This window comes from Orbicella franksi, chromosome 7, assembly GCF_964199315.1.
Source record: "Orbicella franksi chromosome 7, jaOrbFran1.1, whole genome shotgun sequence".
NCBI classification, from domain to species: domain Eukaryota; kingdom Metazoa; phylum Cnidaria; class Anthozoa; order Scleractinia; family Merulinidae; genus Orbicella; species Orbicella franksi.
In genome coordinates this window covers 27,056,389-27,078,430 of record NC_138151.1, presented here as the reverse complement: position 1 = coordinate 27,078,430, position 22,042 = coordinate 27,056,389, and the positions used below count along the sequence as shown (strand labels likewise).

Sequence of the window (22,042 nt, the reverse complement as noted above, 5' to 3'; positions counted from 1 at the left end):
ATCCAAAAATCCAAATTTGAAGAAAATTGGCGACCTGAAGGTATACTGTAACCTTAAAAGCAGCAATTTTCCAAAATGGCGGGGCTGGTATCATCGAAATGCTTGGTAGTATCGAAGTGATTCAAAATCGTTTTATTTTCAAAGCAAAAATAAGCCGATATTTAGAGGGTTTTTCGAGATATTTAGAAAACTTTTTGGTGATATTTAGAATCTTTTTTTCGGGACAGATATTTAGGCGATTTAACGTGATATTTGTGGAAAGGCCTAACGTAGGGTGGTTATTACAGCATCCAATCAATAGACTATGGGTCATCCCTCATTTTTCTTGGGATCTGACGCGCCCCGTCATGCATGACTCACGCGCGCTCCCGTGTTCATCCTCTCGACCCTGAGAAATATCGGAAATTCTCGCAGTCTACTATATTTCAGCAAGGCGAGTTCCTCTTTATTTTCGACTACAGCTGTTACTGCTACAAGACAATCTTTGTCAATCTTCCAAGACGAAGTTTTACTTTACAGGCTGTACTTTTCAAGTTTTTTAATACATTTCGAAACGACTGCTTGGAGTGTTAAAACAATACTACTAACTACAAGTATACATTAACAATAAAACATAGTCAATTAAATAATGCGAGTGTTTCCAACAGCAGTTTAACAGTGTTAAATACTATTAAATGCCATAGGCTCCCTCACGGGCGTATCACGTTCTTGCATTTAAAATTTTATACCAAGTATGCTTAGTTTTTTATATTTACATTTAAACACTCTAAATCACAGGAAAAAACACAAACTGGTCGTTCCAGCTGTGTGACTGACACCTGACTAGAGGAATTGAAAAACGCAACAATCACGGGTCATTTTGGATTTGTGCTTGAGGAAAACGCGGGCAGGAAAATCACATGGTTACAACGTTTCCGAAAAGCTCAGTTTTCGAAAAGTTTTCTGTTCACACAAAAACGACAAGCCTGCGTTTTCAAATTCCTCCGGTTTGAAGAGCGTTTTCGAAAAGCTCCGTTTTCGTGACGGATTAATGTGGACGGTAGGCCTAACCGGAGAAATAAAGCTGCGTTTTCAGATTTCTCCGGCTAATGTGGACGCTGCCTAAACTTACGATCTCATAAAATACGAAACTAAAATTAAATACATTGTAATGATATAACTAAATGAATTGATAAAACAGCAAACTTTATCTAAAGCGTCACAGCGGTTCTTAAATGAGTGTCATAAGGCAATTATTTTAAGGGAAACTATCATAAGCATGACTTTGAAAAGTCAAAAACCTAAAAGAAATATCATCTGATTGAAACCTAAATAGAATGGTCTGCTTTTGTTCCAAGAAAACTACTGTATATATGCACAGAGCAATAAAAGGAATATTATAACGGTTATACAGGCACAAGGTTGTGTGGAAAGTCTACAAGACTTTTCCAAAGGCTTTTGACGTTCTGTTGCGAAAATCGCCCGAAAATAATTACAATTTACTCTCCTTTAATGGAATGACTACAAATGTATGACAAACAGATTCCTTGCTGCCCTGCGTCTGTCCAGTAATTGATCACAGACGACGTCAAAACGTGGTAAGAACGAAAAAGTTGCACACAAGGCGATAGCCGAGTGTGTCACTGATGTTCTTACCACATTTTGACGTCATCTGTGGCTAATAATATTACTGGACAGACGCACAGCAACATGTAATCCATTTGTTTCATATAACAAACAAACAAAATTAAAGTGTTAACGACGTCATTCACGCGTCCGTCCCCCAATTGAACTGGTCAAAATGCGAGACTAATTCGACATGTTATATAAATCACATATTGAACCTCCCGTGTATATAATTACACGGGACTGGATACCGATTTGTGATTGGTATGTATTTTTTTAGAGTAGTGTGGACGTCAGGGGGGACAAGGCGATGTGTGTTCCACGGGACAGATGTAGTAGAGCAAAACCAAAGTTATTCCAAATTAATTTTGACACTCAGTTTAAAAATCGCTCCAATTCAAATTGACTAGTTACCAGCGAATTCCCTTCACTGACTTCACATAATTAATTTTATTTACACTTCCCTTTTAAGAATTAGTTTTACATATTACTAAAAACAAACTTTCCCATAATTGTTAGAAAACTTACTCTGCTTACCTACACTACTTAAGTTAAAGTCAGTTAAAAAACGTTTAAAGAAGTTTGAAGGGTTTTAAGGGGCTACATCACGATATTGCAAAATTTCTTTCAAGTTGAAGGACGCTCCCAAACAAAAGTTTTCCAAACTACTAGGGCGGATTTCAATTGAGTGTCGTAAAACCAAAACCAAAACCAAAGTAATCACTCTAGCCAATCACAATTGTTATACCTCCCAACTCAGTTACGTTTTCTGATTAGAGGAGATCGTTGCTCGTGTCAGGTATCAAAATTCACTAACTCACTAGGGAAACAATAACTTGAACTTTCGACTCGCGCGTGATCAGGTCGTGGACCTTGCAACCGTGTGCCAGCCGGCGTAAAGGGAAGTGTTTTTTGGCAGTTTGTTCAATTTTTTGAGATAGAAGGTATAACAAAACACTTAATAACTGTCCTCACGGGAAACAGTGAGTTTTATTTCCCCTCGACCCTCAATGTTCCCCGAGGCGAAGTCGAGAGGAACATTGACGGTCGAGGGTAAAAAAACTCACTGTTTCCCGTGGGGGCAGTCAAAGTGTTTAAGGACACAGTCAATCCAGAGACGCAATCAAAACTCGTGGCAAAAAATCTGTACCTGACGCGAAGCACAAAAAAGCTGCTCGAGCAATTTCGATTGGTTTTGGTTTTAACTTCAACAAGTTCAATTTTGTTTTTAGTTCCAAGTGGCACGAGCATTTTAAGCCAAACGCGTAATGTAGAAATGCAACACCAAAACGTCACGACACTCAAGTGAAAACCGCACTACAACCACAAAGACGTGCTAATAACGAAAAATAAACAAAGATGGTCTGAACTGAGAAAAGTGAGGCGAATGACGAACAACAAACTTAAATAAAAATGGCGGCCATTTTTTTTAAAGATGCACTCATTGCGCGATGCAGCTCCTTTAAACTTTTCAACATTCTGTTTACATCAGCTACTAATCTGCTGTTTTTAGTAATTTTGCCAAGAATTTTGGAGCCTGGTCGGAGTTGAAGAAGATGTTCTCCTGGAGATAGTTAGGCAAACGCAACAAAACATCTTCAGATCCCGGACTCCTAGGATTAGGACTGTACTCAATCTCGTCGAATTCTTTGTCCTGAGTTAACCTAAACTGAAGACCTGTAACGATAAGATCAAATAAAAACAGAATGCTAGACTGCCATATTTTGGCATGAGAGGGGTGGGGGGAGGGGGGGGGGAAGACAAGGTCGACCGAAAACAACATGGAGGAGAACCGTTGGGTGGAAGTTATTTGTGACTTTCAGAGCTCTAGCAGCAAATCGAAGGGAATGTTCTCGGGCAAGACACTTAACTCTCACAGTGCCTCTCTCCATCCAGGTGTATAAATGAATACCGGCGAATTTGATGCTGGGGTAACCCTGCGATGGACTAACATCCCATCCAGGGGAGGGGGGGAGTAGAAATATTCCTAGTCACTTCATGCCACAGAAACGGGTATAAGCCCCGGTTTGATGGACCACTTGGCTCGTATGCAGACTAACTCTACCTATGTGCCTTATGGCATATAGAGATATAGGTATAGACAGGTATTATTATACATGCCTTGGCTTCTTACTTACAATTTTGACATTCCATTTTGCGTCCCTTGCAGGTCAACAGACAGGAAAGAAAGTCAATCCAGAACTACGCCAAACTTCCGAAAGTACCGACCCCCGTTAATTTCAGATTTATAAGTATTTTCCTATCGCCACTTTCGGGGATCGCAAGTTTCAGGTAGCTAAAACGTGTACCATACGTGGACCAACCATCTTAACAAAATGAAGAAATGCTTTGAAAAAAATATCGCGTGGAGAGCGACTTGTGTCCAGGATTGAACGTACGGATTGTTTAATTTGTACTTCATATTTGGCAGGGTTATTTGACATTTTCATATTACCTCATATTTGACAGAAGTGTGTGTGTGTTTTGGTGACTTTTTACCTATGAGGACATTGTGATGTTTATAGTAAATATAATAAATGGTTTGAACTCAGGAATATCAGTAGTTCGTATAGTGTGATCGTCCGGGTGAGGGTAATTCTGAAAAGAACTGTTGTTGGTGACTGACGTTTCGACAACCTGCGCGGAAGTCATCTTCAGAGTCACGTGAATAGTGTTTGTCAGTCGATGATGTTATAAGTCTGGTTCGTTGAACGTTATTGGTCAGTCTAGCCATGATGGTATTGACTGAAAGACTCGTGTAAAGTTGGTCATCAGTCATTGGTGGGTTTCGATAATGATAAGGAATTTGAATCTCATTAGCGTTCAATCCTGGACATATCTGACAGAACAAGAAAACGGGACAGAGAGTGTTGAAATTTAAATGAATTGGTTAAGAACAGAGCAGGATAGTAAACTGCCTAACACATGGTAGTCTAGGACAAACATCAATTCAGCTAGTTACAGCTTGCTTTATCTGTTCGCAGTTCCACTGTTTCATAATAACAATTGAAGTTGTGTTTGAGGTTGCTGCTTTCTGAAAGTGGCCTCTTTCAGGATTTGAGAAATTTTGTCGCTGCTTTTGGTAGGTGGCAAGGCACGACATTTGAATTGTCCACCAATTGTTGGAAGTATGAGATGACTTTGTCTGACTAGCCAGCCAGATTGAGTAACCAGGCTTATTTCTTTGCACGTTTAATTCTTTACGGTTCTTACTCGAGAAATTTATAAGATTTAATATAAAAACAGTTAACAATAAAGATTAGCGAAAAAACTGAGCAACGACGTTTCGGTGTCATCCTGGCACCATTTTCAAGTTAAAAAATATTTGTGCGAAAAGTAAACTAATTTATACCAATGGTAGAGGTGCGAAATTGAATAAATTAAGATTAAGATAGCTGTTCAATGTTCATGTTCATTCCAATGAGGTGTCAAACACTGGTAATGAGTTCAGTGTCTGTTCAAAGCCTAAACAAATACTTTTGCGCGAATGGAGTCTGACTGTGTGTTAAGGCTCGGTTTCTTCTTGCGAATCCACAACATTTCGTGGATCAAGCAATCGAACTTTCCCTGACATTTCTTTAGGATCTTAAAGTTGTTAGTCAGGTCACCAACTGTATCAACTCGGTGTTCATTTTGAAGGTGTTTTCCGATGGCGGTAAATCGGTGTTCCTCAATGCGCTTGTAAAGATGACGGCTAGTGTAACCGACGTATTCTGCATCACACAGATCACATATATAGTTACAAACAACGCACTGTTGATTGATCAAAGGTGGTTTTGGCTCTTGTACTTTGAGATCATCGCCAATTTTACGGCTTCTGAACACCGGCTGTAGTTTGTGATCAAGTTTATTACTCAAGTCCGAGAGATGTTTCTTTACTATGTCCGCTGATTTCTGGTCTTTAAAAGGCAGGACAATGCGGTAGATATTCTCTGTTGGAGGCGTCGATCTTGTGTCTGGTGACATCACTGAATTAACGAAACGGGTGATGGTGGAGTCCACAAGAGAATCTGAGTACTTGAGGTTAGAAAAGATCAGTTTAAGGCGTTCGCATTCTGTTGAGAATAGTTCCCATGTTGAGGACAAGCGGTAAGCACGGTTTAACATGGTTTTAACTAAAGATCTTTTATAGCGGTTGTCGACATGACTTTGGTGGTGTAAGAGGAGACCAGTGTTTGTGGGTTTACGGTAAACACTTGTTACCAGCTTGCAGCCTTTCTTGCATATTTCAATGCCGACAAATGGTAGCTTACCGTTAGATGCGATCTCCATGGTGAAGGATATGGATGGATGACAGTTGTTCAAAGTCTTCAGAAAGGCTTCTGCGGTTGGTATGTCTTTCATTGTGGCTAGTGTATCATCCACGTAGCGTCTGTAGAAGTCTGGCAACTTGTTCTCGTTTTGTAGCTTTTCCTCGATAGAGCAAAGAAAAGTATTGGCCATTAGGGGACCCAAGGGAGAGCCCATCGCTACTCCATCAATTTGTTGGTAGAGTTGACCGTTAAATTGAAATAGCTGGTCTTTTGTTGCTACTGACAACAGTTCAATTAGATCAACTTTGCTGATGTTTAGATGGTGTGTTTTGTTGAACCAGTTGTCAACAAAAGCTCTATCAGCAAGGATCTCGATGGTTTCTTGTAGTGGGACGTTCGTAAATAGCGAAGAGACATCATAAGATACTAGGATGTCAGATTCGTTGAGGCTCAGATTGCGAATCTCATCAGCGAAGGAAAATGTGTCAGATATTGTGTAGCTGTTGATCGACAGGGGCTTCAGTTTATCGTCGAGCCATCTCGCGAGGGCGAAGTTGTAAGTACTTGTGGCGGATAGAATGGGCCTCATCGCCAGTTTTTCTTTATGAGTCTTTGGCAGACCATAAAGATGGGCGAGTCGTGATCCTTTCGGGCAAACTGAGTCGGCAATCTGTTTTGGGAGAATTTTGCGCACGACAGATTCAAGGTGTTTCTCTTTCTGCAGTAAAGGATGGTAGTTTTTGAGCGGTCGTCCACGCGTCTTGGGTCTCTCCGAACTTACGGCGGTAAATTTAGCTGTATCGTTGATGGAAGATTCACTCAAAAGGCGAACATATTCTGCCTTATCCATAACAACTACTCCTGTACCTTTATCTGGTTTCGTGATTACGATGTCATCTCTTCGTTTTAGTTGCTCAATAGCTCTTTGTAGCGCTTTCGGTGGTTTGGGGGCTTTGCACTCGATGTAGTTAAGCGCGATCGATCGAAGGGTCGTCGCAGCTAATTCCTTCTTATCATCGGATAATGAAGGCTCCAGTTGCCAGAAGGCTTTCTCGAAGGCTTTCTCGAAGCTAGCCACCATCACCCGTTTCGTTAATTCAGTGATGTCACCAGACACAAGATCGACGCCTCCAACAGAGGATATCTACCGCATTGTCCTGCCTTTTAAAGACCAGAAATCAGCGGACATAGTAAAGAAACATCTCTCGGACTTGAGTAATAAACTTGATCACAAACTACAGCCGGTGTTCAGAAGCCGTAAAATTGGCGATGATCTCAAAGTACAAGAGCCAAAACCACCTTTGATCAATCAACAGTGCGTTGTTTATAACTATATATGTGATCTGTGTGATGCAGAATACGTCGGTTACACTAGCCGTCATCTTTACAAGCGCATTGAGGAACACCGATTTACCGCCATCGGAAAACACCTTCAAAATGAACACCGAGTTGATACAGTTGGTGACCTGACTAACAACTTTAAGATCCTAAAGAAATGTCAGGGAAAGTTCGATTGCTTGATCCACGAAATGTTGTGGATTCGCAAGAAGAAACCGAGCCTTAACACACAGTCAGACTCCATTCGCGCAAAAGTATTTGTTTAGGCTTTGAACAGACACTGAACTCATTACCAGTGTTTGACACCTCATTGGAATGAACATGAACATTGAACAGCTATCTTAATCTTAATTTATTCAATTTCGCACCTCTACCATTGGTATAAATTAGTTTACTTTTCGCACAAATATTTTTTAACTTGAAAATGGTGCCAGGATGACACCGAAACGTCGTTGCTCAGTTTTTTCGCTAATCTTTATTGTTAACTGTATTTCCAAATTTAATTTTAATATAAAAAGTTATCATTTTTGAACAATGACTTCTGTCCGCACGGACTTCTCAGACTTCTGTCATCTGCATCGTAAATCTCAGACTCTCTCCTTTGTCCGCGTTGAAGGCAAGCAAAGGAGAGAGAGCCTGGGACCAAGGCTGTGTCATCTGCACCCAAAAACATTCAAACTAAGTAATAACCAATCAGAGACATGACATGGACGTCTGTAGGGTTACGTCATTGGAATAGAATTTTCTAATCAAGCTTGTGAACACGACAGACTTCAGCGGCTGTGCTGATTTAGGTTATTTAAAAAGCAAAGTTTATCATACTTACAGTGAGAAGTGTTTGCTGCTGGGAAGAATGTGCAGTTGAAACTTTGAAAAGAGCTCACATCTTCACAAGTATTTTCTTGTGATAGAGTTATTCCCGTGAGTTGAGAGTAAAATTTAATCACACTCTTCTGGTGTTCAATCAGTTGCTAAAAACAAAATTTCAGAACGTTAGGAAGCTAAGGGTTTATTAACGGCAATGTGCTGCGTCACAAGGACCATGGAAAAACGTCACCTGGCTCATTACCGGAGCAGGATTTAAACCAGTCCTGTGAACTCCACCTTTTAAAGACCTTTTTTTTATAGAATATTACTATATCATGGAATAATGGGGCGCTTTCTTTTCCACCAAAAATTTATTTTGAAATGTAAAAAGCAAACTGTAGTCAATTCACTGACTTACAGCTGGAAGTTACGTGTTAAAATTTAGCGACACCTAAAAATAGCTAAAAATAGAAAAATTATTTGCTGGGAGTTTAGAAAGAGTGGAGGAGGATAACCTCGCGAGGTATACCCAAATTTAAACAAATTTCTTTCCGGAAATTTATGTTCCATTTGATTTCCTCCGGGAATTTTCCGGAATTTTCGGAATTTCAGCAATATTCGGATTTTTTGGAATCTTCAGCTCCCAGCAAATTTTTGAAATTTATGACCAATTTATTCATAAATTGTTTCTTGTCACAAATGACCACAATGTTATGAGCTTGATAAGATAAATTGTCAATTACCAGTAGTTCTTTCTCATTCTTTCCAAGAGCCTGTCCAGCCAAATCGTTTTCCTTTTCACACCGTTCTCGGTCGTGCTTCTCTATATTCACTGCAAGTACAATAAACACAACAACGAACGTTAAACCCCCCTCACTGCAGATCAAAATGTAGAACGTTTGGCTAATGCCTGAAAAAAAAGTGGGGGGGAGTGCGCGGAGGAGATGTTGTAGTTTCGAATTCACTATGATACGGATAACGATCAGCGATCTTGAAATCATAAAGAATGGTAAAATCAACAGCGTTTACAACTTGCTGGAGATGCACATTGAGCATCTGTTTACAAGTAGGACGGGTAACGTTAGTGTGAGGGTTACCCTAGCAGAAGGGTCAAAGAAAGCCCAGTTACCGTACCACTCGAGACAACTTGAAGTAAAACAAAATGGCGGACATTGGGAGAAGTTAGCTACAATCTTGGACAATTTAATGAAAAATTAAGACAACCCCTTCCCAAATTTCAACGATGGGAAAAATGGCGCGTTTTAGGTTTGGAGCCATTTCATCATTGATTCGGGGGAGGGGTGATTTTATTTCTTATTTTATTCTGACCAAGATTGTAGGTACCTCGATTGTTCTGTCTGTGCCACCTGTTATTTAATAACGCTTTGCAGAGTCGTAGAGAGCTGTTGTGTTACTTTCTTGTAATACTGCTAGAAAACGACATCGAGTTGCAATGTAAAACGCGGGCCCGCAATACAATTCAGAACTTCCTCGATTGCGGCATGTGAAAAGGAGAGCGATTTGACAAAGATTATGAAGAAAACCTGGCAGCACAGATCAGTGTTAGCGGAAGGAAAGGAAGGAAAGATGATAGAAAGCGAATGAAAGGAAACTTTCAGGATGACTCAGGATGTTTTCCTGACCCTCGCTAACGCGAAGCGATGGTGGTCTTTTGTAATCAAAGTTCAAAGGGTGTGGGAACCACTAAAACGTTTGCCCTGGTGGGCCTAGCACTCGGCTAAGGTTACCATGCTATGATAAGCTAGCTGCCTTGGAAAAATGTCGATGAAAGAAAAAAAGACTAGCTCGTTACCCTTTCTGCGTGTAAACGGGGGCGTGATCCATTCAACCAAAATTCCCGGGCTGAGGTTAGAAAATTTCCTGGTGGCAAATGGATCGCGCCGAAAGGTCTCGTTCCATTCCACTCGCGCTTATTTAAAATGACGGATGTTGGATCACTGTTGCTCGTGTTATAGTTAGATGACGATTCCGACTTTACCAATGATATTGTGCGAGCTGTTTCATGAGTAGAAATTTAAACCGTGTAACGAGTGATTTTGAGTAGACTGTTCCCCGGTATTTGCCGGTTGAGTTCAAAGATCTTCAAAGACCACTTTTGAATAATAGACCGTTTTTAACAACCAAAATAACAGCTAGGTAACTGTTGTTATTGCACATGGATGTACGAGTAACACCGAGAAATCCGCTGTTGACAACCCATAAAAGCTGCAATGATAAGTGTTTTCCTCCGTTTTGAACATGGAAAAGTACCGAACAGCGAAGTACTGGTATTGAGAACAGTCAGTATAAAACATGGACTGCGGACCACGGACTGGATATAAAATACGGACTGAGATATAAAAAGAGGACTAAGCATTATGGACTGGGTAGAAAACACGGACTCAGGTCTAAAACGTGGACTCAGGTATAAAACGCGGACTGCGGACTGGAGTGTCCTGCCAAGTGACCACGCTGCATGAGGGGAATGGTATTTTCGCACCATGAATGACATTTGGTAAAACTGCGCATGTACTATCACGTCAAGATGGCCGGGTCGATGGCCGGCATTTGAGGTGAGGGCTGCGATTGTTTCACATATTAAGGACGGTGCCTTCTAATTGCAAAGGTTTTTGCGCCAGGTTAGGACCACGCGGAAAAAGTAGATCTTTACAAGGGCTATTGGAATCTACAAAGAAATATGTTGTTGATATGTTTTTAATGACAAAATCGTTGCAAAAGCGCTTTTAGCGTATCTGACAGCCTTCCTCTGGTTCAGCTAAAATACAGTCTAAATACATTTTGCTCACAACCAGAAACTAATCACGTGTTGAATAGACTTGCCACTTCCATTTCATAACATAAAATGTTGGGGTAACCACGCGTTTTTTAAAGTTATTGATCTTTTTTGAAAACTTTTACGGTGCCCGTTACATTTTTTCCTGTCACCTCCCCAGTAAGTAAGACATTTGCGTATCTCGCACTTGTCTTGCGCGCACCCTACGCCATCTGCAGGTACATGTTTACAGTTGGATTTCAGTATAATTTTCGACTGATAACAGTTAGGTTTTCAGCTGGAAGACGTAAACAGTTAGTGGTTAGCGATATGCTGCTATTCTGGTGTTCCTGGTTTAAGTATAGGTTCATTAAACTTGATTTGGTCACAGTAGGAAATTTTTGCTTTCATTATGTCGTGTACGTGATAGCGTAGTTGATTGCGTCAAAGTGTCAGCCCCAGCGTGCGCGTGAAGCTAAACCATGGCTTTCGTGATGCGCAGGACGTGTGCGCACCAACAAAAGTAGGCACCGTCCTTAATTCTTCTTTTCTCGCAGAGTTAGCAAAATTATGTATAGAGTGAAGTGCCTTACTGGCTGTTGTTATCTTCACGGAGAAGGGATCGACAATTTTCAATTCCATATGTTTGATATAATCGCCTTTATTTTATTTCTCACTACCTGGAGTGAATTACTATCATAATTCTGCTATCTTGGATGCGAGCCATCTTGGGGTGATAGCACATGCGCAGTTTTACCAAATGACATTTATGGCGCGAAAATACCATTCCCTCCATACTGGCCAGAAATCGGCATTTTGTACCCCTTTGTCCGTGCTTCAAACCCAATCCGCAGTCGGTAGGCCGCATTTGTCCGCAGTCCTCGTTTTATACCTCAGTCCGTGTTTTATACCCAGTCCGCAGTCCGTGTTTTCCACTGACCGTATTGAGAAAGGGTCGGAAAGGTCAAATAGAACGCTCAATTTCGATCGGACCGGTCCAACCGCGAAAAGTGGCCCACCTCGAAAGGTGTACCGGCTTTTTCGAAACTTTTGCGGTTGGACCGCGCCGATCCATTCAGACCGAAATTTCCGGAAATTTTGGTTGAATGGATCGCGCCCAGGGTCTGAACCACGTGATTCTTTTTCGACATGTGCCGGCCTGCCGTTTCGCGGTTGTTCTCATGAGATTGCAAAATAAGCTAAACTTCCCAGAAGTGAGAAAAGCGAAAACTCACACAAGCTCCACTTCTCGCGACTTTCACGTACTCTTCGAGTTCGTTTTTTGCGCTTTCGCTGTTGGCTGAAGCAAATCTTTATTCAGAGCTCAGTTACGTCACATCGCGAACTTAGACTTCAAATGTTTCAAGGTGCAGTTTCTCGATTCTTCTGCTCTTTTGAAAAGATGAAACGATGTTTTGGTTTCCGCAACTTTGTAGCTATTATTAATTTATACATTTAAATATGTGTTCACAACTTGCTAGAAGCATGTTTACATTGCAAATTCCCGGCCACATTTTTGTTTCGTTACCACAAAGACAGCATGGCTCATGATGACCCATGATCTCCCCTCTCCTGAAGTTTCTTTCTTTCAGTCGCAGGGGTATTCTCATTGACTATTGCTTTTTGGCATAGGCCAGTTCTGAAACGAAATAAAAGAACGGAAATCGAAAGCATGACGCCAAAATTCGGGAAAACTCCCATTTATAAATAGGGAAAATTTTTCAGAACGGAAACAATGGCCACTGGCATGTTTCCATGAAATGTACTTATATAAATCAAAGAAAATGTCTTCGTTTGAAGCGAATGCCGTTTCGCTTGTGTTCATATTTGCTTGCAGGAGCGAAAACAAAAAGTCCTACAACCCAAGGCTCTAACAAAGCAATGTCCCCTGTGCGTTTATCAAAATGAAGTGCTTATTCGACAATTTTGCTAGTACAGAAAGTGAAACCTGCCAGCGAGGCATTTTAAAAGCGGGGATTCCCACTATATTTTAAACGCAGACGTCGAAAACTTGTTCAGTTGAGAGCTTGGTCGTTAACTGTCGACATGGATGAGCCAACAGCTGATGCCAGAGCGGCGATGGAGAGAATGAGGGACGAATTACAGGAGGAAGAGAAAAATGGAAATGTAGGTAAGATCATCACCTACGCGATGAACTTCCTTCAGAGTGGTTGGTCCTTTCGTCAGGCTCAGCAGCATGTTGGTGAGCTATACACGCTGGCGCAGCATGTAGGAGCCCTGGAGCAACTACCAGAAGTTGGCAGAGAGGCAATTCAGGAAGTCTGTGAATTCCGACAGGAAAACTCCACACAAGGATGGATAGATTCCTACCTGAGACACCTTCCTAAATCTTTCTCACTAGATGAGTCGTTTGAAGGCGTCGCACCGGATGAAATTCCCACTGCCAATGGAAACACGAACAAGTTGATTCTGGATTCCGTGAAAAAATATCAACAAGATAGAAGCAACGAGTTGATCACAGACATGGCGAAAGGCTCAGCCGTGGTTGCGGCTTGTCAGGCTCTGAAGCTCTACATGGCGTGGAAGAAAATTTCCGAAGCTTCCAATCTCATCTTGGAAAATGAGAACGAATTCACCGCGATCAACAGAAACCTGGAGAGGCTGCAAAGGATGGTCGTGGAGTTTTTGGATCTGTGCAACAGACAGCCAGACGATCGAAGTATTGCCCAAAGAATGATGAGAATTAACACTCTGTTCACATCGACTCTGGGCAAAGTCAGCAACTTGAAGGTCAAGATCGACGGTCACATACAACGCCTTGAACTTTTAGCGGATTACTCGGCCATCGACGGCGTCGTAAATCTTGCCACGGCCGGTACACAAGCATTTCAACTATGGCATACCTGGGAAATGCTCACTTCCTACACTAAAGCCTTGGCAACCGCTAGCGTTGCTGCGTTCACGGTCCTTGGGTTGGGCAACTTCGGAACATTCTATCTGTCGCGAAACGCATTGAAAGATCTGAGAAAGGATCTCAACGAAGCACAACGTCTGCAAGATCTTCTGCAAGATCTCCACGAGCAAGCTGCAGAGGCAATCAGCGCAATACCAGAGTAATCAAGGTCAACAAAGTCACTTTCAAGAAAGAAACCGGAAGTGTTCACCTCAAGTTAGATGAATGACGTCACTAACAATGATTAACTTTTTGAAGATGAAGCAAATGCAGTTGAGTGCTCTGCAAACTTCCCAAGTGCATCCATAACTCAATATATGCACAGCTAAAAGCATGAACCAATTCTTTTATAACAAAGGGACAATACAAGAACTTGGGCGCTAAAATATAATTGACCACAAAGTTCTCACAATGCATGGTGAGAAAAAAAAAGGATCGTATTGTCTGGTTGAAAACAGGTCACAATCAGTTGAGCAACAGTTTCATGAAAACACTTCATCTGGTTCCTCAAATTGTCAATGAAAAATTTGCTTAATATGTAGGCAAACAAAGTCAAAATACACGATGAAAATGTAGACAAAAAAGTCAAAATACTGAAGTTTTAGTAAACATCTTAGCTTTACTAAAGTCGAAGGCTTGAAGTTGGGTTTGGATTGCTCAGAATGATGTTCAAATTGCCGAAACTTAAGCAAAAGGAACTCGCAGCTTAACTCCACAAAAATTTTGCAGCTGAAATAAAACTGTACACATCATGTTATTTACACATGGCCATGCGTAAATAGAGATTTTAACCATGATGTCTTGATAGGAATTAGATAGGAGGACCAGCTCACACATTGTGGTATAAATAATTTTGCTCCCCGGGGCTGACATTATTTTAGTGCCATTGTCCATATTAGAGAGAGAGTCTGTGCTATAGAGAGTTTTTTCTGTCTGTTTTCTCTGTGAAAGGGAGGTTTCCATACGGAGGGATTCAAGTGTACTGATCTGCATTATGGTTATCCAGCTGTAACTTCAGCCATCTACCCTCAGCTCTCATCATCACTCTCTCTCAAGCACTCTCACCTTTCCCACTTAGGCTATGTTCTCATTTGGTGTCCAAAGGTGCCCGAGTGCCATTCTCCCTGGGCACTAATGTGGACACACCTTTTTTCCTAGTACTCGCACCAGGATTTGCGCACAGTGCCCATGCCCGGATACAAGTCCTCAACCTTGTATTCGAGCACTTAATGGCACTTCAGTACTTGGCATACCCAGTGTCTGAACCCAACATAAATTGTGCCGGTGCCCGGGCACCAGTGTTAGGCCACCACGTGTGAACACAACCTTACTCCACAGTAGGTGACCAGAGGATACAGCACAATATATATATATATTTTTTTTACCTTTTTCTTCCTTTATATATTCCAACTGCTCCTTGGTATTTTCAAGTTCACTGCGCAGTCTCTCGACACTTCCTTTCTTAATTTTTACCTCTTCACTCAGGAGAGAGTTCTTCTGTTTTTCCATACTGAGACTGGATTTCAAATTACTCACAAAGTTGTCATATGCTGGGCAAAGAGAGAGAAAAATTAGTGTGCAAGCCTTTTTGTCCCGGAAGTTTTGAAAAGAAACTGAATGAGGTACCAAGATCCTTTTTTGTGGGTGTGGCTTGAAATGTTTTTCACCCCTAATCTCCTGACAATTTTTTTTGGCTCAATACCCTAAAAGATACTGCAAAAACTCCTGCTGTGGACCTTTTCAGGCGGAACATCCTAAGAGGTACCCTTGAATGGGGTTAAAAAAGCACCACCGTCCTTTTTATATGGGACACCCCGGGTCTCAAACATTGGAGGACTTCTCAAATAAAATTCAAGGACTAGTGGTAACATTAGTTGAACCTGCATTATATAGTCCAGTTCTGGGCTTCTCTCTATCACACAACACTTTAAATGCTTGCAAAAGAGAGAGACCTTCTCTCCAGAAAGTGCAGCACTGCATGACAAACTGTGGAGAGGGCGAGAACTGGACCAGAATTGCAGATGCAAACAACCACAGAGAGGTAATACATTGATTTGTTGCAGATGTACCTTTTACATTTCTTTCTGCGTTCTTTTGAGCTCTAAGAAATGTGTTTTGCAGTTGTTTCATTGCAGACATCAAGGTGAAGTACTTGTTCTTGTAAGAGCTCTTGTCATCTGACTGAAAGGAATAAAATGCAAGATAAGAGTTTGACATTCCAACCAGGGTGAAAAAAAAAAAAAATCAGCAGCACTAGACACTCATTGTTGAATTGTCATAGGTGCATTTGCATTATTTATCCTTGACTATACATAGCCTTCTTTCTTAAGAAGTAAAAACTGAGCCAAACACTTAATGAAAACATTTCATCATTCATACATACTTTTGTGACGGGAATGATGAATCGCCAATTGAAAGTGCTTTCAGGATCAACAAAGTGTAAACTGAGATTCACTTTTGAAGCAAAACACTTCATCAGCTATTTTGACAGTAATTAAGAACTTGCTTTCCTAATTTCACTAACCTTAGCATGTGCCATATCCTCCTCCTCATTACAATGTCTTCTACTCATTTTCCAAAGTACATCTTCATCACTTTCATTTTCTGAAGACAAGTCAGAGTTGTTCTCCATTTCTGTTGACAATGGAGCACAGCCAGTCTCTTCTAATGGAGACATGGTCTTAGCTGGAGAGCGGCATGCATTCTCTTTATTGCTATCACTACTGCAGTTGTTTGTCTTCTTCTTCCACTGACTGCGACGAAGTGCACTGTAACTCCTGATCCTTGCAGCAATGCAACCAGCAGGAGTTTTGGGAACGGTCTCACTGGAATCAGAAACTGCAGCATTTAAATTTACACTCTTTTCTAAAGAGGGACTTCGGCTGTTTTCTTTGTCTTTTGCATCATTCTCGTCACTGTTGTTAGATGGTGATAAGGTTGTTTTGTCTTTGTTCTTGCTGTTGTTTGCACATCGTCTTGGTATCCTGCTCGCAGGACGCCTACTGGATTTTGCAGGGTCAACTTTTCCTGTGTGGTTTACAGTGTTACTGATTTCTTGGAATGGAAGGTTCTTGGAAGGTTTTGGAACAGTTTTGGAAGATCTACAACTTGCAGTTTTCTATGTAATGAATAGGAAAAAGGGTAAACATTAGACATGAAAGCAAACTACAGAACACCACACCAAACTTCCATTGCCAATAACAAGTAAAATCCCATGACACAGCCGGTACAAATACAAATACTACAAAATGATAAGGACAGTAGAGGTAACAAAATATGTGTTTGTTAGGAGGTACTGACTTAGTCTACAGAAGCAGATCCTTTTTTGCTTCTGTCACAACATCTTTATTTCTCATTACAAATATCACTATAGTTACAGTTTATTTAAATTTAGGATATAAAGGTAGCTGTTCTTACATTGTAAGTTTTTCTATTGTATCATTTGTTTTAAGACTGGAGGTTTGCTGATGTACAGGATGTTTATGACGTAAAGTATATTTCACATTAACTTTTCTCAAAGTTTTCGATTATGACAACTTAAATACTCAGCATTGAGTTGAAAACCTGCTTCACCCTTGAAGCGAGGTAACTGGTGAAATTCTTTTTACTGTTTTGACACATTTTCTACTTTTTCTTTTGGGAGTATCTAGTTCTCAATCAAAACATGTTTCCTGAAGTATAAGGCTATTTTGATGACAAGTACTACCTACTTGGATATTCAAGAAGAGAATTAATCTGTATTACAATTTATAAAGGGTTAACGTTTTGTCAAGCCATCCCTACATCTCAAAATTTATTTTTTGAGTTTGCGATCTGCCCCCGGCCCTGTAAGACGCGCGCGGATCAAATTATTGAACTGGGCTCCTTGTTTTGTTACATAGTAGACTTTTTCAGAAACAAATACACCCATAAGAGGTAGTCCTTCTCACCTTAGAAGGTGGTTCTAGGCCTTTTCCTTGGTTTTCTTGGTGGATGATCTTTCGTTTCGCTGAAGAGCGAGTTGGGTACCGTCGAGGAACTGTTGTTGAAGTCATCGGAGTATCGTCCTCGGTTCGCGGTCTCCCCCTCTGTTTCGTACACGATCGTGTAGCCACAGGCATTTTTCATCAATTTAAGTTCCCTTTTTACAAGTATATTAACGATAACTCATTTCTGGAATCTTTTTTTCCGCAATCATAACTCTTCGAACATTACAATTATCGTTTGAATTTGCCTCCAACGGCGTGTCATTCCCAAGTGACTTAGCGGTCTTCAAGAAGAAGTCGCAAATTAGTCCTCAGCCGGGTAGGGTGAGTTATTTATGTGTGCTCTTCCGGAATCCGTTTGTTTTGAAAAACAGTCTACGGAGTTTTCTACCCGGAAAAGCAATATTTGTGGCATTTTGAGTACATCGAGTAGTTTTTATCTGCAGAATGAAAGACAAAAAGTGAATTTAAAAGTGCTTTTGACATCTTTACCCCTACCTTCTGAGTAAGCACATTCGTCTTTCGGTGACAGAATGCGAATTGCGCTGTCTGCAACCAGAGCTCGTCCCCTGTTAAAACTGCTTCACGGAAGAACGATGTGTTCAAAAGCCTCAAATAAGGTACGTTGTACTTCTAAAGTATCGCGTATTATTCAAAGACTCTCGTCGGGTGACAGAGCGAGGTGACAAAGCTATGTCAGGTCGACAGATTGCAGTGCAAACAACCTTTTGCAGTAGAGTCTCTTTCAACAAAATAGCTAAGCTTATGGAGAATGAAAAAGATGAAAAGTATGGGACTAGATCTTTGCTGTCTGTGTAAGACTTAAGCTTAAGTACATTATTTAATGTTTAGTCTCACATTATTTGTAGCAAGCCCTTCATGAGGCCCTTGACCAGGTTTCGTGGTTGGTTGGGAAGTGGAAGGGAGAAGGCTGTGGTGTCTATCCAACAATCTCTCCGTTCATGTATGGCGAAGAAATGATATTTGACCATGTGGGACAGCCAATGCTTTCGTACAGGTAAGAAACGAGATGCACAGTTTAGGAATATTATGTTATTCCAGATCAGAGTCATGTAAATAAGTGGCTTTTACTTCGGCTAGGTATGTAGAAGAAGACCACATGCAGAGTACGTAATTAGAATGGCATGCACAGACACCAAAATTATTCTTAATTAAAGTATTGCAAAATTTGCCAAGGTTTCATCAACATCTTGGTGATCTGGTCAAGACCAGCAAGATCTTAGATCTTAGAGTTTGTCGAGATTTTGTCAAAACTGCTGAGATTACTGTGTGAATCTCGCCAAGAAACTTTGGGTAAGGCAGAAAAATCTTGGGGAGCAAAACCTTGCCAAGAATCCTCAGTGCAGAAATTGCCCCTAGATCTTGTCTATATTTTGCATTAATCAGGTTTATCTATTATTCTAACCAAACAAAAAACTTCATTTGCAGTCCATATGACAAAGAAGAAAGTTCATTGTTAATCTGTAAACATACAAGGCCTCCTGAGGCAAGGCATTCAGGCCCCAAGGGATCCAGGCCTAGGGATTCAAGATGTTGAAAATACTACATTTAGTTTGAACTAGTTTCTAAATAAGCAATCTTAGGCCATACAATTGCCTAATTTGTGATTTGTGGGTAATTTTCAAGCTCTAGAACATGGCATCTGGAGAAAGGAGATCCTATGCATAATGAAGTTGGTTTTCTTAGAGTTAAGCCAGGAGCTTCAACGTTGGCCCTCATGATAGCCCAGAATTCAGGTACTCATGTTTTAAAGAATTGACCTCAAGTTATAAAAGTTAAAAAAATATAATGATAAAAAAAATGTGATGATAAAAAAATAAATAAAGTTTGAACCACACCCAGATTGGTGTCCGTTAGGTAGTTAAAATTCAAATTTTCCTATGAGCATCCCTGACCTTTCTATATGTGAGCCCTCTGCTGCCCACCTTCCAGGCTCACGATAACACCCCATTTAAAGATTCACTACATTTATATGGAAATGTTTCACACAATCAAACCATTGTTTGTAGGTTTCCATTAATTAATGAAGATGTGTCTTTGAAGCTTTTACGTTTTGAAGGCTTGCTCACAATAAATTGCCCCTTTCCTGACATTTTTACAGGTCTTGCTGAAGTGTCAGAGGGTGAAGTTAATGGGCACGAGATTCATCTTCTCTCTAACTCAGTGGCAAGAATGAGTTTTGGTGCAGATCCACAAGTTTTAAAGGTACAAATTGAAAATTACAAATTATCCCTATTTAAGTGACCTTGAATGGTGCTTGATCCAACACTGATACCAACATGTGATACTGTGTATTTTTAACTAGAATCTTGAACAGTGAACTTCTCAAACCTCTGGAGATTCAAGGTGATTCCTCAGAAATAAAAGTTGCTGAAAAATATTTTTGAAACTTTCCCTGAATGTTCCCCACCGAGCACTGTTTCAAAAAATACAATAAAGATGTAGACCCAACTGGGCGCATTATTTCATCAGTTAACAATACATTTTATGGTAGCTGGAAGCAATGGTTATTAATTAAAAACAATACTGGGAAAAAATCTTGATAGGTAGAAAGTCACGGGCACTCAGAGCAATGTAATATATAATTTATGTTATGGAAAAAAAACACCTTTCTTAACAACATTGGATCAAAACATTCCTCAAATCATTGTTTTCAAGGTCATTATGCTCATCCTCAAGTAACAGTTTTGTGCACTCTTTGAGCTATCTCCATTTTTCTTCCAAACAATTTTTTTCTTAATTTTTTAACTTAAAGCGGATAATTTGTACACCAAAATTGTGCAATAAAAAATGTAGGTCACCATGCTTGTTTGAGAAAACAAGGATTTATTTAAATTGCTGTGGAGATTAACTTGAGGGAAATCTAGAGTAACCCTATCCCAGGGATATACTTTTACCATTTTTTTTTTTAAAGAAACAACAAATTATTATTATAGCCCACCAGTGTAGCCAGCCGAGATCTTGATAAATGAGATGGTAATTTTCACCATCACCGGGCCACTTAATTTGACAACCCTAATAAACACAGATTAAGTTCAATAAATTGGTCAATAAATTGGTCAATGTCATTAGGTTGAGAGAAGATATAAACTGAAGGATGCAGATACCCTGGAAATGGAGTGTTTCATGCAAACAACCAAGACCGATCTTCAAAAACATCTGCATATCACTTACAAGAAAGTCACGGACTGACTTAGCAAGGTTCTTGGAAACTAATTACATTGAAACCATTATTGATGCTATGAATGTGTGTTGCTCCAGAAAATATCTAATCCCCTCCAATGGATTTAGTACAGCATGTTATCATTTTAATTGCTTATTGACTGGGTAAGAGGTCTAGAATATGTTGGGTTCATTAAAATAAAGAATGCACCAAGTGCAGCAAGTTTTGTGCAGAGAGGTTGCTGTAAAAATGTTTCTCAAACTCATTAATAATTCATCAAGTTTAAACAAAGGAAATCATGACCGTGACGGTGTTTGGATATCTGATCTTAATTAGCATAGATTTTTACGATTTTATTTCTCCATTTTCTCCTTAGTTTTAGTTTCGATTGAGAAGATATATCAAACACTCAAGAGAGTGTTTGACCACGTTTCCAAACACCTCGAAGTTCGTCAAAAATACTCCACTGCATGTTGTATTTTCAACTCTCTTCTCAGTGTTTGGAAATGTGGTCAAACACGGTCTTTCGTGTTTGATATATTACATATAGGATTATTATAACTACGTTACTTAATGGCATGATGTAAAGAAATAATGTTCTGGCCATGAAAAGACTCCAGTAGCAATTTGTAAGAGGTCAACTGGCACAACTGGAACACATGAGAGGTATAAACTAGAACAGTTTTACAGAGAGACTTTGGCCTGTAAAGATAATATTTGAGACCAAGTGCACAGGGCCCACTTTTTAAGATTTTATTCACAGACTCTTGTCAAACTCTTGAAGCAGCTTAATTGAGACGATAGTATGAAATATGTTAGCAGTATTAACATGTACCAGTAGCTCAGCAACTCAGATTGTTTTTTAACAATGCTTCTTGTTAGACAAGTTATCAAATAAATGCTTTGTTATTGGGAAAAAGATGATCATGGAAGGTTCTCTCATTTGATTTGAAGAAGCATGACACTGCAGAAAATGGGCTTGATCAGAGCATATTATTTGAAGGATCACCTAAAGGATCATGATTCTTTTTTTGACATTTCATCTCTTTGTACTCTGTTGGGAAGAGAGAGAGGGAGAAGAGTTTATTCCGATTTCTGTGGCATGTCACTAGTGGTATTTCTACTCCCCTTAATGGGATGTTAGTCCATCGCAGGGTTACCCCTCAGCTTAAGTTCTCAGTTTCTGTATGCAACTAGAGGTAT

At 40.2% G+C, this 22,042-nt stretch overlaps 4 protein-coding genes across 4 annotated transcripts; 2 read left to right on the top strand and 2 right to left on the bottom strand.

Moving 5' to 3' along the window:
* Positions 1-705: 705 nt before the first annotated feature.
* Positions 706-17,880, bottom strand: LOC145492963 (uncharacterized). The gene is made up of 7 exons (XM_081472336.1): positions 17,620-17,880; positions 16,215-16,808; positions 15,760-15,871; positions 15,076-15,240; positions 8,747-8,835; positions 8,023-8,167; positions 706-3,282 (listed from the first exon to the last, which is right to left on the bottom strand). The coding sequence occupies exons 1-7, from the start codon at positions 17,788-17,790 to the stop codon at positions 3,101-3,103; spliced, it is 1,458 nt and encodes a 485-aa protein (XP_081328462.1). The 5' UTR covers positions 17,791-17,880; the 3' UTR covers positions 706-3,100.
* LOC145492965 (uncharacterized) lies at positions 4,834-6,866 on the bottom strand. Its single transcript, XM_081472341.1, has one exon. It carries the CDS (start codon positions 6,706-6,708, stop codon positions 5,071-5,073), a length of 1,638 nt encoding a protein of 545 aa, XP_081328467.1. The 5' UTR covers positions 6,709-6,866; the 3' UTR covers positions 4,834-5,070.
* On the top strand, positions 10,731-15,066 carry LOC145492966 (uncharacterized). Its single transcript, XM_081472342.1, has one exon. The coding sequence runs from the start codon at positions 12,823-12,825 to the stop codon at positions 13,852-13,854; it is 1,032 nt and encodes a 343-aa protein (XP_081328468.1). The 5' UTR covers positions 10,731-12,822; the 3' UTR covers positions 13,855-15,066.
* A 171-nt stretch (positions 17,881-18,051) lies between the features above and the next one.
* Positions 18,052-22,028, top strand: LOC145492967 (peroxynitrite isomerase THAP4-like). The gene is made up of 5 exons (XM_081472343.1): positions 18,052-18,275; positions 18,525-18,673; positions 19,303-19,412; positions 19,778-19,881; positions 20,749-22,028. The coding sequence occupies exons 1-5, from the start codon at positions 18,189-18,191 to the stop codon at positions 20,866-20,868; spliced, it is 570 nt and encodes a 189-aa protein (XP_081328469.1). The 5' UTR covers positions 18,052-18,188; the 3' UTR covers positions 20,869-22,028.
* Positions 22,029-22,042: the final 14 nt, after the last annotated feature.

Bases quoted from the DNA above. Each gene is read 5' to 3' on its own strand.
- LOC145492967 (XM_081472343.1), top strand. From the start codon at position 18,189: ATGCGAATTGCGCTGTCTGCAACCAGAGCTCGTCCCCTGTTAAAACTG. The intron at 18,674-19,302 runs GTAAGAAACGAG...GTAATTTTCAAG, and splicing joins CAGCCAATGCTTTCGTACAG to CTCTAGAACATGGCATCTGG. The intron at 19,413-19,777 runs GTACTCATGTTT...ACATTTTTACAG, and splicing joins CATGATAGCCCAGAATTCAG to GTCTTGCTGAAGTGTCAGAG.
- LOC145492966 (XM_081472342.1), top strand. From the start codon at position 12,823: ATGGATGAGCCAACAGCTGATGCCAGAGCGGCGATGGAGAGAATGAGG.
- LOC145492963 (XM_081472336.1), bottom strand. From the start codon at position 17,790: ATGCCTGTGGCTACACGATCGTGTACGAAACAGAGGGGGAGACCGCGA. The intron at 16,809-17,619 runs GTGAGAAGGACT...TTCATTACATAG, and splicing joins GCCTAGAACCACCTTCTAAG to AAAACTGCAAGTTGTAGATC. The intron at 8,168-8,746 runs GTAATTGACAAT...TTTTGTTTTTAG, and splicing joins AGAATGAGAAAGAACTACTG to CAACTGATTGAACACCAGAA.
- LOC145492965 (XM_081472341.1), bottom strand. From the start codon at position 6,708: ATGGATAAGGCAGAATATGTTCGCCTTTTGAGTGAATCTTCCATCAAC.